This window comes from Ranitomeya variabilis, chromosome 4 (genome assembly GCF_051348905.1).
Source record: "Ranitomeya variabilis isolate aRanVar5 chromosome 4, aRanVar5.hap1, whole genome shotgun sequence".
NCBI classification, from domain to species: domain Eukaryota; kingdom Metazoa; phylum Chordata; class Amphibia; order Anura; family Dendrobatidae; genus Ranitomeya; species Ranitomeya variabilis.
This window is the reverse complement of record NC_135235.1, coordinates 336,079,002-336,096,210: the sequence shown is the minus strand read 5'-3', so window position 1 is coordinate 336,096,210 and position 17,209 is coordinate 336,079,002. Positions and strand designations below refer to the sequence as shown.

The 17,209-nt window shown below is 44.4% G+C and overlaps 1 protein-coding gene across 4 annotated transcripts in view; it reads left to right on the top strand.

The window, feature by feature from the left end:
- The window catches only part of ABCG4 (ATP binding cassette subfamily G member 4), a 134,627-nt gene extending 123,257 nt beyond the window's left edge, over positions 1-11,370 (top strand). For 3 of the 4 annotated variants that reach the window (XM_077250584.1, XM_077250586.1, XM_077250585.1), the window contains one exon: positions 9,625-9,990. In XM_077250584.1, the coding sequence (XP_077106699.1) occupies positions 9,625-9,856 (232 nt within the window). In that variant the 3' untranslated portion in view covers positions 9,857-9,990. Of the gene's footprint in view, positions 1-9,624 lie in introns of all 4 variants that reach the window. The other variant, XM_077250583.1, reaches the window with a different exon arrangement.
- Positions 11,371-17,209: the final 5,839 nt, after the last annotated feature.

Below are 17,209 nucleotides of genomic sequence, written 5' to 3'. Positions count from 1 at the left end.
ATAGGATGAGACAGTTTTTCAATCCTAAAACCTGCTGTGCGCGCAAACTCCTTATCAATGAGATTTGTGGCTGAACCACTATCCACACTGCCAGCGATAAAAACCTTAGCGGGGAGCATGCATTGAGAAACCACCATGGAGGATATACATAAGCTCAGATTGGTCTCCTCCACACCCTCTGAGCTTAGAAGTTTTCCGCCGTTGCGTTTTTCTTAGACAGCAGAGGACAGATTTTAATAAAATGACCAGTTTTACCACAGTAAAAACAGGCTCCCTGCTTCCTGAGCTCAGGGGCTCGACGCTTCACATGTGACACCCCTGCGATTTGCATAGGCTCCGTGGGCTCACCTGCAGCAACCTCACGTGAACCTAAACCCTCTCCCATAGGCGGTGTCTCATGCTCCCCCTGACGCAAACGGCGATCAATGCGGACAACCAGACTCATAGCGGAATCTAGAGAAACAGGAGTCTCGTACATCAGAAGGGCTTTTTTAACCCTTCCAGAAACCCCATGAATAAACTGACTCCGCAATGTTGGATCATTCCATTGTGTATCGATCGCCCAGCGACGAAATTCAGAACAGTAATCCTCTGCAACTCGCTCCCCCTGGCGAATAGTGCGTATCTTAGATTCTGCTAGAGCCATTCTGTCAGGTTCATCGTAGATTTTTCCAAGAGAGGAAAAAAAACTCTCCACAGAGTCAAATGCAGCAGAATCAGATGGCAAAGAAAACGCCCATGCTTGGGGATCCCCGCTTAACAATGACAACACCAGGCCCACACGCTGAGCCTCATTACCCGAGGAGATCGGGCGCATATGGAAATATAGTTTGCAAGCTTCACGAAAAGAAACAAATTTACTGCGTTCCCCAGCAAATTTTTCAGGCAAAGGGAATTTAGGCTCAGCAACTCTTCCTGTCGCTCCAGCTTGCACATTAGATACTGCTAGTCCCTGTTGCTGTACTGCCCCCCTCAACTCAGTGACCTGTAGGGACAGCGCCTCCAACTGGCGGGTTATGGAAGTCATGGGATCCATGACAAAAAAAAAAAAAGAAACCCCCCTTTTTTTTTTTTTTCCCTTTTTTGTTGTTGGGCCGATTACAATGTCACGGGGAGACTAGGTGGGCAAGAGCTAATAACCCGGGCCCCTGCAGTTTCCCTCAGACTAGGGAAATCCTGACTGACCCTCTACCTGGAGTTTACACTGATGGTGTGCATGTCCAGGCCTCAAACCTCACCCTGTCTCCTGTTTCAACCCTAGGCTGAAACCTCCGCCCACCACCCAGTGAAGAGGTAATACACCAATACCCACAGTTAGCACAGACAAGGATAAAGGAAAATATACACCACGGCGCAGTCTGTTGTGAATTTGGATTCTGGGCTCCCCCGGTGGCCGCTTGTGGAATTGGACTTGTCATCCTCTTTCCTGTTTCACCTGGTTCCATCAGTAGTGGGTGTCGCTATTTAAGCTCATTTCTCTGGTGGTTTCTTGCCGGTCAACAATGTTATCTGATGCCTCTCAGTGCTTGTTCCTGCTTCTAGACAACTACTAGATAAGTTGGACTTTTGTCCATGTTTTGTTTTGCCTATTTGTTCCAGTTCACAGCTGAAGTTTTGTTACTGTGTCTGGAAAGCTCTCGTTGATCAGGGATTGCTACTCTGGCGTTATGAGTTAATGCCAGAGTTTAAGGTAATCTCTGGATGGTGTTTTGTTAGTGTTTTTCTGCTGACCATGAAAGTATACTATCTGTCTTCTGCTATCTAGTAAGCGGACCTCAAATTTGCTAAGACTATTTTCCTGCTGCGTTTGTTGTTTCATCTGAACTCACCGTCATTATATGTGGGGGGCTACTGTCTTCTTTGGAATATTTCTCTAGAGGTGAGCCAGGTCTTATATTTCCCTCTGCTAGCTATTTAGGTCTTAGGCCAGAGCTGGGCATCTAGCGATAAATAGGAAATGCTACCTGGCTATTTCTAGTTGCGCGGCAGGCTTAGTTCATGGTCAGTATAGTTCCATCTTCCGAGAGCTTGTCCCTCTATAGGCTTGCTATGATCTCTGCCTGCAGAGATCATGACAGTTTGACCGGCCTCTAAAGTGTTAAAGACCCAGGTTGAGAAAGGAGAGTTATAAGAAGTCTGCTAGAATTTTTTTTTTTTTTTTTTTTTTTTTTTTTCCTCCAGTCTGCCTTGCTGCAGTCTTTTTTCTCTCTCTCCTCCTAATCTCTGTATGGCTCTGTGTGCACCTGACAATAATGGATCTCCAGAGTGTAACTGCGGGTTTGAATAATCTCATCATGAAAGTACAAAATTTACAAGATTTTGTGGTACATGCTCCGGTATCTGAGCCGAGAATTCCTTTGCCGGAGTTCTTCACAGGGAATAGAGCTAGCTTCCAGAATTTCCGAAATAATTGTAAGCTTTATTTGTCCCTGAAGTCTCGTTCAGCTGGAGACCCTGCTCAGCAGGTTAGGATTGTGATTTCCTTGCTCAGGGGTGACCCTCAAGATTGGGTCGTTACCTCCGCACCGTGAGTGCGATTGTGCCATAGATTTGATACCGGGTTGTAAATATCCAAAGGGTCGTTTGTTTAATCTGTCTGTGCCGGAACATGCTGCTATGCGGGAATATATAAAGGAGTCTTTGGAAAAGGGACATATTCGTCCATCTTCTTCTCCCTTGGGAGCTGGGTTTTTCTTTGTCTCAAAAAAAGACGGCTCTTTGAGACCATGTATTGATTATCGGCTTCTGAATAAGATCACTGTTAAGTATCAATACCCATTGCCATTGCTTACTGATTTGTTTGCTCGTATAGAGGGTGCTAAGTGGTTCTCTAAAATTGATCTTCGTGGGGCGTATAATTTGGTGCGGATCAGGCAGGGGGATGAGTGGAAGACCGCATTTAATACGCCCGAGGGCCACTTTGAGTATTTGGTCATGCCTTTTGGTCTTTCTAATGCCCCTTCAGTTTTCCAGTCTTTTATGCATGATATTTTCCGCGATTTTCTGGATAAATTTATGATAATATATCTGGATGATATTCTGATTTTTTCTGATGACTGGGACTCTCATGTCCAGCAGGTCAGGAGAGTTTTTCAGGTTCTGCGGTCTAATTCTTTATGTGTGAAGGAGTCTAAGTGCGTTTTTGGGGTCCAGAAAATTTCCTTTTTGGGGTATATTTTTTCTCCCTCTTCCATTGAGATGGATCCCGTCAAGGTGCAAGCTATTTGTGACTGGACTCAGCCCTCCTCTCTTAAGGGTCTTCAGAGATTTTTGGGCTTTGCCAACTTTTACCGCCGATTTATTGCTGGTTTTTCGGATGTCGTTAAACCACTGACTGATTTGACCAGACAAGGCGCTGATGTTGCTAATTGGTCCCCTCATGCTGTAGAGGCCTTTCAGGAGCTTAAGCGCCGTTTTGCCTCTGCCCCTGTGTTGCGTCAGCCTGATGTGAATCTGCCTTTTCAGGTTGAGGTTGACGCTTCGGAGATCGGAGCTGGGGCAGTGTTGTCGCAGAAAGGTTCCGACTGCTCCGTCATTAGGCCTTGTGCCTTCTTTTCTCGCAAATTTTCGCCCGCAGAGCGGAATTATGATGTTGGGAATCGGGAGCTTTTGGCCATGAAGTGGGCGTTTGAGGAGTGGCGCCATTGGCTCGAGGGGGCTAGGCATCAGGTGGTGGTATTGACTGACCACAAAAATTTGATTTATCTTGAGACTGCCAGACGCCTGAATCCTAGACAGGCGCGCTGGTCTTTATTTTTTTCTCGCTTTAATTTTGTGGTGTCATACCTACCGGGTTCTAAGAATGTTAAGGCAGATGCCCTTTCTAGGAGTTTTGACCCGGACTCTCCTGGTAATTCTGAACCCACAGGTATCCTTAGGGAGGGAGTAATTTTGTCGGCCGTTTCTCCTGATCTGCGGCGGTCCTTGCAAGAGTTTCAGGCGGATAGACCGGATCGTTGTCCGCCTGATAGACTGTTTGTTCCGGATGATTGGACCAGCAGAGTCATCTCTGAGGTACATTCTTCTGCATTGGCAGGTCATCCCGGAATTTTTGGTACCAGGGATTTGGTGGCAAGATCCTTCTGGTGGCCTTCCCTGTCACGAGATGTGCGAGTCTTTGTGCAGTCATGTGACGTTTGTGCTCGGGCCAAGTCTTGTAGTTCTCGGGCTAGCGGACTGCTGTTGCCCTTGCCTATTCCTAAGAGGCCTTGGACACACATCTCGATGGATTTTATTTCAGATCTGCCTGTTTCCCAGAAGATGTCTGTCATCTGGGTGGTCTGTGACCGTTTCTCTAAAATGGTCCATTTGGTTCCTCTGCCCAAGTTGCCTTCTTCTTCTGAGTTGGTTCCTCTGTTTTTTCAGAATGTTGTCCGATTGCACGGTATTCCTGAGAATATTGTTTCTGACAGAGGTACCCAATTTGTGTCTAGATTTTGGCGGGCATTCTGTGCTAGGATGGGCATAGATTTGTCTTTTTCATCTGCTTTTCACCCTCAGACTAATGGCCAGACCGAGCGGACTAATCAGACCCTTGAGACATATCTGAGGTGTTTTGTCTCTGCTGACCAGGATGATTGGGTTGCTTTTTTGCCATTGGCAGAGTTTGCCCTCAATAATCGGGCCAGCTCTTCCACCTTGGTGTCCCCGTTTTTCTGTAATTCGGGGTTTCACCCTCGATTTTCCTCCGGTCAGGTGGAATCCTCGGATTGTCCTGGAGTGGATGCGGTGGTGGAGAGATTGCATCACATCTGGGGGCAGGTTATGGACAATTTGAAGTTGTCCCAGGAGAGGTCTCAGCGTTTTGCCAACCGTCATCGTCGTGTTGGTTCTCGGCTTTGTGTTGGAGATTTGGTGTGGTTGTCTTCTCGTTTTGTCCCTATGAGGGTCTCTTCTCCTAAGTTTAAACCTCGGTTCATCGGCCCTTATAGAATATTGGAGATTCTTAATCCTGTTTCTTTCCGTTTGGACCTCCCTGCGTCCTTTTCCATTCATAACGTTTTTCATCGGTCGTTATTGCGCAGGTATGAGGTACCTGTTGTACCTTCAGTTGAGCCTCCTGCTCCGGTGTTGGTTGAGGGTGAGTTGGAGTACGTTGTGGAGAAAATTTTGGACTCTCGTGTTTCCAGACGGAGACTCCAGTATCTGGTCAACTGGAAGGGTTACGGCCAGGAGGATAATTCTTGGGTCAATGCATCTGATGTTCATGCTTCTGATCTTGTTCGTGCCTTCCATAGGGCTCATCCTGGTCGCCCTGGTGGATCTGGTGAGGGTTCGGTGCCCCCTCCTTGAGGGGGGGGTACTGTTGTGAATTTGGATTCTGGGCTCCCCCGGTGGCCGCTTGTGGAATTGGACTTGTCATCCTCTTTCCTGTTTCACCTGGTTCCATCAGTAGTGGGTGTCGCTATTTAAGCTCATTTCTCTGGTGGTTTCTTGCCGGTCAACAATGTTATCTGATGCCTCTCAGTGCTTGTTCCTGCTTCTAGACAACTACTAGATAAGTTGGACTTTTGTCCATGTTTTGTTTTGCCTATTTGTTCCAGTTCACAGCTGAAGTTTTGTTACTGTGTCTGGAAAGCTCTCGTTGATCAGGGATTGCTACTCTGGCGTTATGAGTTAATGCCAGAGTTTAAGGTAATCTCTGGATGGTGTTTTGTTAGTGTTTTTCTGCTGACCATGAAAGTATACTATCTGTCTTCTGCTATCTAGTAAGCGGACCTCAAATTTGCTAAGACTATTTTCCTGCTGCGTTTGTTGTTTCATCTGAACTCACCGTCATTATATGTGGGGGGCTACTGTCTTCTTTGGAATATTTCTCTAGAGGTGAGCCAGGTCTTATATTTCCCTCTGCTAGCTATTTAGGTCTTAGGCCAGAGCTGGGCATCTAGCGATAAATAGGAAATGCTACCTGGCTATTTCTAGTTGCGCGGCAGGCTTAGTTCATGGTCAGTATAGTTCCATCTTCCGAGAGCTTGTCCCTCTATAGGCTTGCTATGATCTCTGCCTGCAGAGATCATGACAGCAGTCACTCAGGAATACACTATAAATGTGCAGGGCAAAATAAATACAAATATAGGAAGGAGTAAATAAGACTAAGGAAAATACACCACCAGCAACGAATCTCCAACAACCAGCTCTCCACTCCAGACCGAGATAACAACGCACAAGACAGAAGCTATAATCGGTGATGCCCAATGATCAGGAGAACTATTTAAAGGCAATGGGCATGGCCCAGCTTCCAATCCGAGGATCAGGTAAATTAACCCCGGAACAGCTAGATAAAATCTAGCCGACGCCAATGAGCAAATAGTGGTCAAAAGCGGAATTACCGCTGTCTGTCGAACGACCTGGTCTGAACAGCGTCCGACATGACAGTGAGCCAAGCCTTTCTATGATCTTTGCGAGGCAGAATGAGCAAATCAACAGCAGGTTAAGAACTTGTTCTATTTACTTTTTTATACCGTTCCTCATGCGGTATAAGCGATTAGACAACTTTATTCTTAGGCTTGGTGCAATTACGGCAAAACCAGATTTACATAGTTTTTTTAAGTTTGACTGCTGTCACACTAAAAGACAATTTTTTTTGCAAAACAAGTTTTTTTCATCAGCATATTTTGAGAGCTATGCTTTTTAGATATGCCTTGCAATAGTCATATGAGGGGTTGTTTTTTGGGGGTCAAGGTGACGTTTTTATTTGTACCATTTTTGGGGACAAAACATTTTTTGATTGCTTTCAATTCCGATTTTTGGGAGACAGAACCTGTCACCCCGTTTTTTAAAGATGAGATAAAAATAGCGTTAAATAGGGGCAGAGCTGGGCTTTACATTAGTGTCTTTTTTGTGCCTTTATTCCCCAGGATGCTGCCGAAATACCTTTGTAAAGTCGCCGTTTTGGGCTGTCACTCACGCTAGTCTGGTCAAATGGGCGTGGTGACATCGCTGTTTCTTCCCCTAGATCTTGCTTATCTATCCGTTGGTGGTGTAGTGGTTTGCGCATGTCCAACTGCCGAATCCACTGCGCAGCTGAGGGAAAAGAGCGTGATCTGCGCTATTCCCCTGGTGATCGGTGGGGGCGGCCATCTTCCTGAGGCCGCGCGTGCGCAGATGGAGTGCTCTGCTGCACGGGGCTTCAGGAAAATGGCCGCTGGATGCCACGTGTGCGCAGATGGAGATCGCGGCGGCCATTTTCCTGAAGCCGAGATGCGAACTCGACTTCAGGAAAATGGCGATCTCCATCTGCTCACGCGCGGAATCCCGTGGCCATTTTCCTGAAGCCCCGTGCATCAGAGCACTCCATCTGCGCACGCGCGGCCTCAGGAAGATGGCCGCCCCCACCGATCACCAGGGGAATAGCGCAGATCGCGCTCTTTTCCCTCAGCTGCGCAGTGGATTTGGCAGTTGGACATGCGCAAACCATTACGCCACCAACGGACAGATAAGCAAGATCGGGGGAAGAAACAGTGATGTCACCACGCCCATTTGACCAGACCAGCGTGAGTGACAGCCCAAAACGGCGACTTTACAAAGGTATTTCGGCAGCATAGCTGGGGAATAAAGGCACAAAAAAGACACTAATGTAACGCCCAGCTCTGCCCCTATTTAACGCTATTTTTATCTCATCTTTAAAAAACGGGGTGACAGGTTCCCTTTAATGCCGTTCACCCTATGGTAAATTTGTAAGTCAGCTTTATTCTTTGGGTCAGTACGATCATAGCGATGCTACACTTATATAATTTATTTATGTTTTGATGCTTTTACGCAATCAAAGCTATTTTATAGAAAAAAAAAGTTGTTTTTGCTTCGCTATATTCTGAGAGCTATAGCTTTTTTATTTCCCCACTGATGGAGCTCTATGGCTACTTTTTTGTGGAACAAGATGCCGTTTTCAAGAAATACAAATTTATTTCCATTCGACTTTTTGATTTGTTTTATTCCACTTTTTGTTCGGCGGTATGATGAAAAAGCAGTTTTTTGCAGTTTTTTTTTTTTTTTTTTTAAACGGTGTTCACTGAATGCGTTTACTAGTGTGATAGTTTTATAGATTAGCTCATTCCGGATGCGGTTATACCAAATGTGTACTTTTATGGATTATTTTTGTTTTTAGATAAATATACCTATTTATTGGTACAATTTTTTTGTTGTTTACTTTGTGATTTTTTATTTTTACTTTTTTACTCAGTCCCTCGATGGGACTTTAACTTTTATTAATCTGATCGCTGATATAATGCATTGCAAAGCACCAGCATTCTAATGCATTATACCTGTCAGTGTTACATTGACAGATGCCTCTTAGATCATGCTCTTGGCATGGTCTAAGCACGCCATCGTTTCTGGCAGACCTGGAGGTCCTCGGGTTGCCATGACAATGATCAGGCCCTCTCAATGATGTCGTAGGGGTGCCAAACAGATGGGAGAGGGAGCCCATCCCTCTCCCTGCCTTCCAAATACTGCAATCAATATTAGTCAACGCTCCTCGCAGTGACAGCCAAGGCTTGGCTATCACGTAAGCTGAGCTCCTGGCGGCGATCGCACGGGCACAGCTCCTGTGCTGCACATAATCGCCATGATGTACCCATATGTCAATGGTCGAGAACCCAAACCATGATCTATGAGTATGTTAAAGGTCTTGGAGGGTTTAAGGGGGTTGATCTGTGGGGGTCTAACCATTTGGACCCATACTGATCCTTAGAATGGGGAGCTTATATCTCCTCTAGAATAGACCCATAGTGCACATGCTCATATGTCTCTCCATTTATTCTCTATGGGACTGTGGAGTGCTGCGTTTGGCTTTTCTGGTAGCCAAAAGGGAAGGAATAAAATTTTGTAACAGGGATAAAAGATCTCTGCCAAGAATGAAAATTCACCATTCCGCCTACCAGTGCAAGCCCCAGCATTCGGAGCCCTGTAATGTGAAATGCTGAAACAGTCGAGTGTTTCCCTTCTCCAGTAAAGCACAATGAATATAACAGCACTGTTGCATAGTTACTTCTTCACCTCATCTATTCCTTTTTCCCAAATATGTGGGTCCTTGAGATCATCACACAGTGCATCATCATTACATGTCCCAGTGTTGTGACCCACTACTCCTCTTCTTTCTGACATGGAAAATGCACATGAGCAGTTCCAGACACTGTCAAACCTGTCTGTGATCAAACAGATGAGGGACGCGCAGAGGCATTTTGTAGACTATATGTGGCCCCTAGTCCGCAGGTTGTGCACCCCTGAACGATATAGTAGAGTTGAGAAAAAATATTCCCACTGCCATGGTCCAGCACCCAGTCTACCGTGGCAACTGGACAAAGATAGTCTTGACTTTTACAGGAGATATTCTCAGCTCGACTCCTTGGGAGCTTCTGGTGTTTACTAGGCACAATCTACGTCTTGTCACAAAACCTAGTAAAGGCTCACAGAACTGAAGATGCCAGCTGCAGAAATCTAGACTATCTTGGTCCAGCTGCCATGGTGGACTAAACTGGGTACCATTCTCTAACAACGCAACTCATTTTGATAAATTTGATTATTCTTATCAGAAATGTTTTAAGATCCTCAGTGTCCGGTATCCAGTATCTGACACTCAGTACATTGGATAAGATTGTATTTGACTGTATTTTGTTTGCTTTATAGATATGGCTTTGAAGGTGTTATCCTGACTATCTATGGCATGGACCGTGCAAAATTACAATGCAATGAAGAACCCTGCAGGACCCCATTTCAGGATCCTCATCAAATCCTACAAGAACTTGATGTTGAGGATGCAAAACTTTATGTTGACTTTCTTGTGCTGGGAGGTTTCTTTGTTGGACTTCGCCTCCTGGCCTATCTTGTGTTACGCTACCGTGTTAAATCTGAGAGGTAGATTGTAAAACTGGAAATTTCATTTAGGACATTTATTCTAAATATGACATATGGTACAAGGGGATACATTCACAGACAGACTTCTATGAGTTCTCAATAACTACATATTCTGTTGCCCGTTTTCCCCTCACTGTGTGTTGCATACATCAAACATGCTGAGACTTGTACTAAATAATTATACCTGTTCAGTTCCTTTGGAGCCGAGAAAACATGTTCTGCCCATAAGATTGTCATTTGAGCATGTTTTCTATAAAGCATGAAAGATCCCTCAAGGGGAAGACCAGTTTCTGAAAGTGGTATCATTTTTATAAATGTTGATAAAAGCCACATCTTGCTCTGTAAAGTACAACTGGAACTGTCCTAATTAGTAAATTTTATTGCATGTAATAATGTATACCAAATCTTTTACATACAATTCTTATTTTTGGTCCTGCACCTTGATCTTTATTGCAGATAATCAACCAGAACATGATAAATCTTTTCCTTCATTACATTTCCTTTTTTATATAGTAAAGGTCTTCTTTTTTCACAATCCAATCAATTTTTTTTAATCTACAAAAATTGCATGAATTTCTCAAAATTATTTCTTATATACAGTATGTCCCTCTTCACACATATTCATAGGGTATAATGCAAACTTCTCCTAACCTATTTCATATAATAAGGGCAAAATATGGTAGAACGCCATCCCCAAAGCAATATACCTGCGGATGATGAGTAATAAGTTCATATATTTCTTGCACATAAATTCAATTCTATCCTCATACATGACTTGATCATAAGTTATTAAATGTTTGTACTTAACTTTCAATAATCGGCCCATCAAAGTAAAATACTGTATTTACTAAAAAAATTATTTTTGCTTCTGACCAAACCAATACATTCCTTTTTAAACTGCTGCTATCAGGTGTCCTCACATTGCTATCAGGTCTCCTCACATTGCTATTGGGTGCCCTCACATTGCAATATAGAGGGCAGCCTTTGGCCACAGTACTGTTATTACGTCTTGCTACACATCCTATCATGTTCATCTTTAAGATTGCTAACCACAATTGACCTCTAAGTGGAGCAAGAAAACAACACATACCTATGAATGCTTCCATTTTATCTTGATTTTTCAATGTACACTGATAACTTTATTTTTTTTGCAAATGTGTTTCCTGTATGTTTATTACTCCACTGTTCTAGGATGTTAGTGAAACCATAGAACGTGATAACTCCACACAATATTAGATTTGTGGGGAAAAAAAACTAGAAATGTTATTGGAGCAAGACATGAAGGAAGTGAGCTGAGGATTTTGTACAATTTTGTATGAAGGATGCGGCTGTAGTCCACTGATGCCAACAGAGTAAATTAAGAAGATTGATTGTAGCATATTGTGCTATTGTACAGCTGCAAAGAACCTGAAGATCTCATCCCGTGGATGTGTTTTTCATGGAAAATGAAATGCTTTTAAGAGAGCACGTGCCCTATTTACTACTCAAGATGGATTTAAAAGTATCTTTTAATGTATTAAATAAAATATAAATAATAAAATATCAATATAATAGTAACTTTTTGTTATGTGTTGGTTTTTAAAACCATGTAAATATACATGTAAAAATTTGCATACAAACATGTACAGCACTGTCACTAGCTAATTTGTTTTGAAGAACAGGGGATGAAAATCACCAAATATAATTTGCCATGGATTTATCAATACGCAGAGAAAATACAAAAGCACTATATCAGCAAACAGAGTGGAAAGAACATGAGCAGATGGCTGCTAAGAGCATTGGAGACCCTGTAATCAACTTGGCAAGTCAAATCCAACATGACCGGTACGAAGTCAAAAGATTAAAGTATTATTCCCATCTTATACAGTGATGGCAAATTCCTATGATATGAAATTGTCTTCACAATGGTCTATTTTTTATATCAATTCGCAAATACATCTAATTTACTAACCTTGAATGTTGGGCAGTAATTACCCATAATGGTGACCCTCCCCTCCAATTTGGCTCTATGTAATCTCAGTTGTCATTGGAACGGTCTTCCTGTAGTTTTAATGGCTCAGGTCGAGGAGTTTCTTTTTTGCTTATCTCCATAGAGACCAACTGTGGCTGTATCCTCTGTTCGTGCATTACCTTGTTTAGGCTGCACACTCTCAGCAGCACACTCCCAGACGCACGATCCCTCACTCTGGCAGCCCGCTTTCAGCAGCATGCTCCTTCAGTCATGTACTGTAGGTAAGTGTGCATAAGTAGTTCTATTCCCTGGTGTCTGATCTGGCTTCCACCGCAGTCTTAACATTGCTGTTGCATGCTGGCACCCCATGGACAATGCTTCAAGATGTATATTTTGTGAGATGTATGTGTAAGAAGATGGAAGTGCCCATGTTCCCCCTTGAAGACATGTGTTGTAATGTGTATTGTGACATACGTTATTAGTGACAGCGTTGTAGTTTTAACTACAGTAAGGAGAGTTAGGGGTAATGATTGGGACTAGCCTAGAGTGGCAGGACGTGTCTCACAACCAGAAGAACGAAGTAATCCGGCAAAGACTCGAGTTACATTGAAGTTGGCAACCAAGATATGGTCTAAAATGGCATCGAGCATGAACTCTAAGATGGCAGTTAGTGAAGCAGTGTAACAAGAAGATCCCGCACATTGTGGGCGTAGAAGATACAGAAGGGCGCAAAGAACCATCCTGCTTAAAGAAGAAGTGTCTAATTGGGAAATGCCAACCAGCAGTGAGAGGTGCCCACCTAAGTAAGGTGAAGTGGAATTAAAAGACCCTCCCATAGAAGAAAACGGGCAGAGGCGATCAAGAAACGGGATGTGCCCCCAAGGAAGCCCCATCCACTGAGAGGTGGAGTAGTGATGTAGAAAGCTCAGTGACAATGTGGCCAGCGTCATTGGTTTGCTGGGAGTTGAGCGAGCAGTAACATACAGATTCAGAGAAGATTTGTGATGGCAGAAGTAGGCCCCATGCTCAGCACGTATTCAGGTTGAGAAAGAGGGTGTGCCCGGCTGCGGCAGTTAATGGAGCGGGAACTGTAGGATGACCCCATGGAGGGGCTGATTGCTCACCTTACTGGTGGAATTCTTGGTGTCACATGGTAAGACACCATTGCGAATTGTGTCAGCCTCCATCTTGGACTGCAGTAGAGGCCGGAGAGTCCGAGGTCTGCAGTCAGAAGGACAGGTAAGGTCGGGTGGCCTGGCAGAGAAGGTCACCGGGTCCCTTACAAGAAAACAGGGCTGAAGCCAGAAGACTGACCGCTCACCCCAGCTTGGATCGTGGACTGCAGAAGAACCAAGTGGCAGGAAGACCTACAGGCCCAAATGCCAGAGGGTCCATCATCATCCCCTAAGCTGGTCCCCGCCACCGTGAAGGTAGCCAATACCACCATGGTTTGCTGGATTGCGGACATGATCAAAGTCAAGTAAAGGAGGGAAGAATGGCTGAGGGCCTAATTGGAGAGTCCTGAGGGCGAAGACCTAGCTAAACACATGACACGTGGATGGTGCTATTCTTTGACCGGGCGCAGCGGGACAGGTTTGTGAAAGAGGAACACACAAGGCACGTGGTCTGTGTGACCTCCTTGTCCGTCCGACGAAGTTTCTTCTTTCACTTTTAAAGCCTACAGCGTGGGGAGTGGGCACAGCTCTTAAAGGTGGGAGGTCCCCAGGGTTAGTATGTGGTAGCCGTCTCCAGAGTTAAGATGGGCTGGAGACAGAAGGGTAGCCAACTGCAGTGCAGTCCAAAGTAAAGGCGCTAAAGGCACCCGTCATGGAAACCCTTATTCCCTCGGGTTCAGAAGTTCGTACAGAAGGTGTGGCCCGGTAGACAATCTCAAGCCTCCACAGTTCTGATGTGGAGTCAAGAGTCATGGGTGGATTACCCTAATGTCTCTCGACTACGGTAGCAAGCCCAGCTGTCGTATATGTGGCTCAAGGTTCTCACTCGACGGTATACACGTGGGAAGAAAGGCGAGGGAAGACATGGGTCTTAGCAAGACCAGAAGAGGATAAGTGTGAAAGAAAAACAGGAGAGTCACAAGCTGGAAGAGCTTACGTTGTGCTCATTGCACCTCAATGACCGGAGCAGTTTAAAGTTCCAGGAGAGCGAAGATCCAGCTGATCTATGGCCCATGTGTCCGGGACTCCCTCATATCATTAACCACGGATGGCTGAACTATTGTTTTTCCCAGTTTGGTTGTGCTTTCCCCTACTGGATGGAGAGCCATTAAAACAACTGGAAAATTCTACACCACCTGGCTAGGGACTCAGCCCAATCCAGTATGAACATTGCCCCTAATGGACTGTTTCCCTGTCCTAAAGATTGATGACAGGATGATGGAATGTGCCCTTGCCATTTGGGCTACCTGCCAAGAGTAAGACTTTAGATATTCACTACACTGATATGAGAATATGTGCCATACCAGTAAGCAGTGACAAAAAGAGAGGTAATGTTAAAAAAGAAGTTACTTTATTGAAAAAAAGGTAAATAAACAAATATTTAACCCCTTAATAACCGCCAATATGTCTTTTAACTGACCTGAGATATAAGAGACTAACATCCCCATACAGGTGGCAATCCAGCAGCTGTTGGCTGTACATTATAACTGGCAACTTGCTGCATCAGCCATGATCAGTGTTTGCACCGTCCAAATCTGTTTAACCCTTTAGATGCTGCTGTCTATAGTGACTACATCATTTTAAATGGTTAACAGAGTGTGGGGGCTTTCTCTTTTTCCCAATTGGTGCCCTCGGATCATGATTGTGTGGTCCTGATCTTTGCCATGGCAGTTCATGGCCAAATAGCGGCTTTAGAGTTTGACAGCTGTAGTAGTCTGTTCAGAAGTTAGCTACATTTAGGTGATAAAAATACACATTTTCATTTCTGTCATGCCAATTTGCATTAATTCCTGAAAAGCACCTGAAGGGTTAATAAACTACCTGACTGAAGTTTTCAATATATCAGGGGGTTCAGTTTTTAAAATGGTATAACTTTGGGGGTTTCCAATATATAGGACCCCTAAAGGCACTTTCAAACCTGGATAGGTCCCTAAAAAAAAAAAAAAAATTTGCAAATTTCCTTGAAAAAATGAAAAATTACCGTTACATTTTTAAGCCTCCTAAAATGCTAGCAAAATAAAAAAACATTTTACAAATGGTACGGATGTAAAGCAGACATGAGAGAAATGTTATTTATTAATGTTTTGCTGTGGTATGACTATCTGGATTAAAGGAATAGTCATTCAAAGTTTGAAAATTGCAAATTTTTTAACATTTTTCTCAAATTTCTGATATTTTTATAAATAACACAACATATCGACCTAGATTTACCGTTATCATAAAGGATAATGTGTCGTGAAAAAAACAGTCTCAGAATCACTGGAATTTGTTGAAGCGCTCCAGAGTTATTACCACAAAAAGTAACACTGGTCAGATTTCAAAAATTTTGCTCCTTCACTAAGGGGTTAAAAAGACAGGGAAGAAGCTTAATTGCGAAACGGCACTCGTTGGGCTCTGGGCAGGATACAGCTTTGTCTCCCCACCGCACTGCACCGCAGTAATAAGACATCCACTTCAGGTAATAGTTACTTAAATACCTAAGTATGGAGTTTTCTCTTTCATATGTTGGCTGCATGGTATTTTCCAAAAGGGCAGGGCTATAGGGTGTTTCAGTATATGGCAGTCAGGACTTTAACCTATGCAGATAGCCTCTCCTACTTTGCACTTTCTGGCACAAATTATTTTTAGGCGCTTACTTGATCCTGGTTGGTTAACCCAACTCTACCTACAAGCCATTTTTCCTGATCTCTAAAATCACTGACACATATTGCATACTATGCCCTTTTAATACAACTGGTGCAGGTATTTTGATTTCTTTGCTGTTTTTCCTCCCCATCTATCTTGGAGGTAATGCACTTCCCCCTGTCTTTTTAAATATTTGTTTGTTTACCTTGTTTTCAATAAAGTAAAATCTTTTTTAACATTACCTCTCTTTTTGTCACTTCTTACTGATAGTGAATATCTAAACATATTGAAGTGCTCTTAGCCAGCTTATACCTAAGGACTATGGGAATTATTAAGAGAAAGAATTTGTTGGTGCAGGGCCCTTGCCAAGAAAGACCAGACTATTCCAATGAACTGGTGCTGGGAAAAAAAGACTTGGATGATTGTGGTTCTGGGATTCTAACCTAGTAGAACCCGGTTGATGTGCTCTACGAGAAGAAGACTCCGTATTGTTTTGCATAGGTACCTGATGGCCGAAGACGGCCATTGTTAAAGAAGGGAGAAATGTAAGAAGATGGAAGTGCTGCCCACGTTCCCCCTTGAAGACACATATGTTGAAATGTGTACTGTGATATGCGTTATTAGTGGCGGCGTTGCAGTTTGACCGACAGTAGGGAGAGTAAGGATTAAAGATTGGCACTAGCCCAGAGTACGAAAAGCTAAAGTGTAGGGACAGAGGTAGTTTCCTGTCAGGAAGTCAGATAGGGACCAGCCTGCAGCAGAAGCAGACCTATGGTCTGATAAATAAACAGAGTCTCATGATGTGGGTGTCCCTGAAGTGAGTGGACACCAAGGGAAGGGGTTATGAGATCCAGGAAAGAGACAAGAGAGAGTGACAAAAGGTGTGAGTAATTCTCTGGAGACAGGAACTGGCACAGGAAGCTTAGCAATGCAGTACCAAGTTTGCACATCCAGAAGGTAATGGAATAGTTCAGGGCAGGGAACGTGAGACAGAGTGCCCCGGGAGGTAGTTCCAGAGTGTCAGTCAACAGAGAAGCTGAGTAACGGCCATAGTGGCCAACCAGCTCCCGTAAGGGGAAAAGGCTCCTGGTTTGAAGTACAGGACTCTCCATTACTGACTAGTACCATTGTTGGGATGAGAGACGTTCCTGGAGTACCGTGCTAGTGCTGGTGAACAGGGTCAGACTGGCCTGGCAGTGTATCGGGGAAGTCCCCGGAGGGCCCTTGGCTGAGAGAAGGAGAGGAGGAGGAAAAGAAGGAAAAAAAAAAGTCTGCAGTTTTAAGGGGCGCAGGCCCTTTAAAAGCGCAGGCCGTGTATGTACAGGGGCGCTGGTCATTACCTGAACCGCCGCGTCACACATCCCGATGTATGCAGGAAAGTGTGCGGAAGGTTGTCACCGACGTATGACGTCAGTGGCATGCGAGGGGCACACACATTCACCGCCGGCCTATGTGTGAGGAGGGGAATGCCGCCGCCAAGCGCAGGAAGGTAAGCGGAATCATGTGTGTGTTGGCCGCACATGATGCAGCAGGCTGGAGACACATGGGGGCAGCAGGCTGGAGGCACATGGGGGCAGCAGGCTGGAGGCACGTGGGGGCAGCAGGC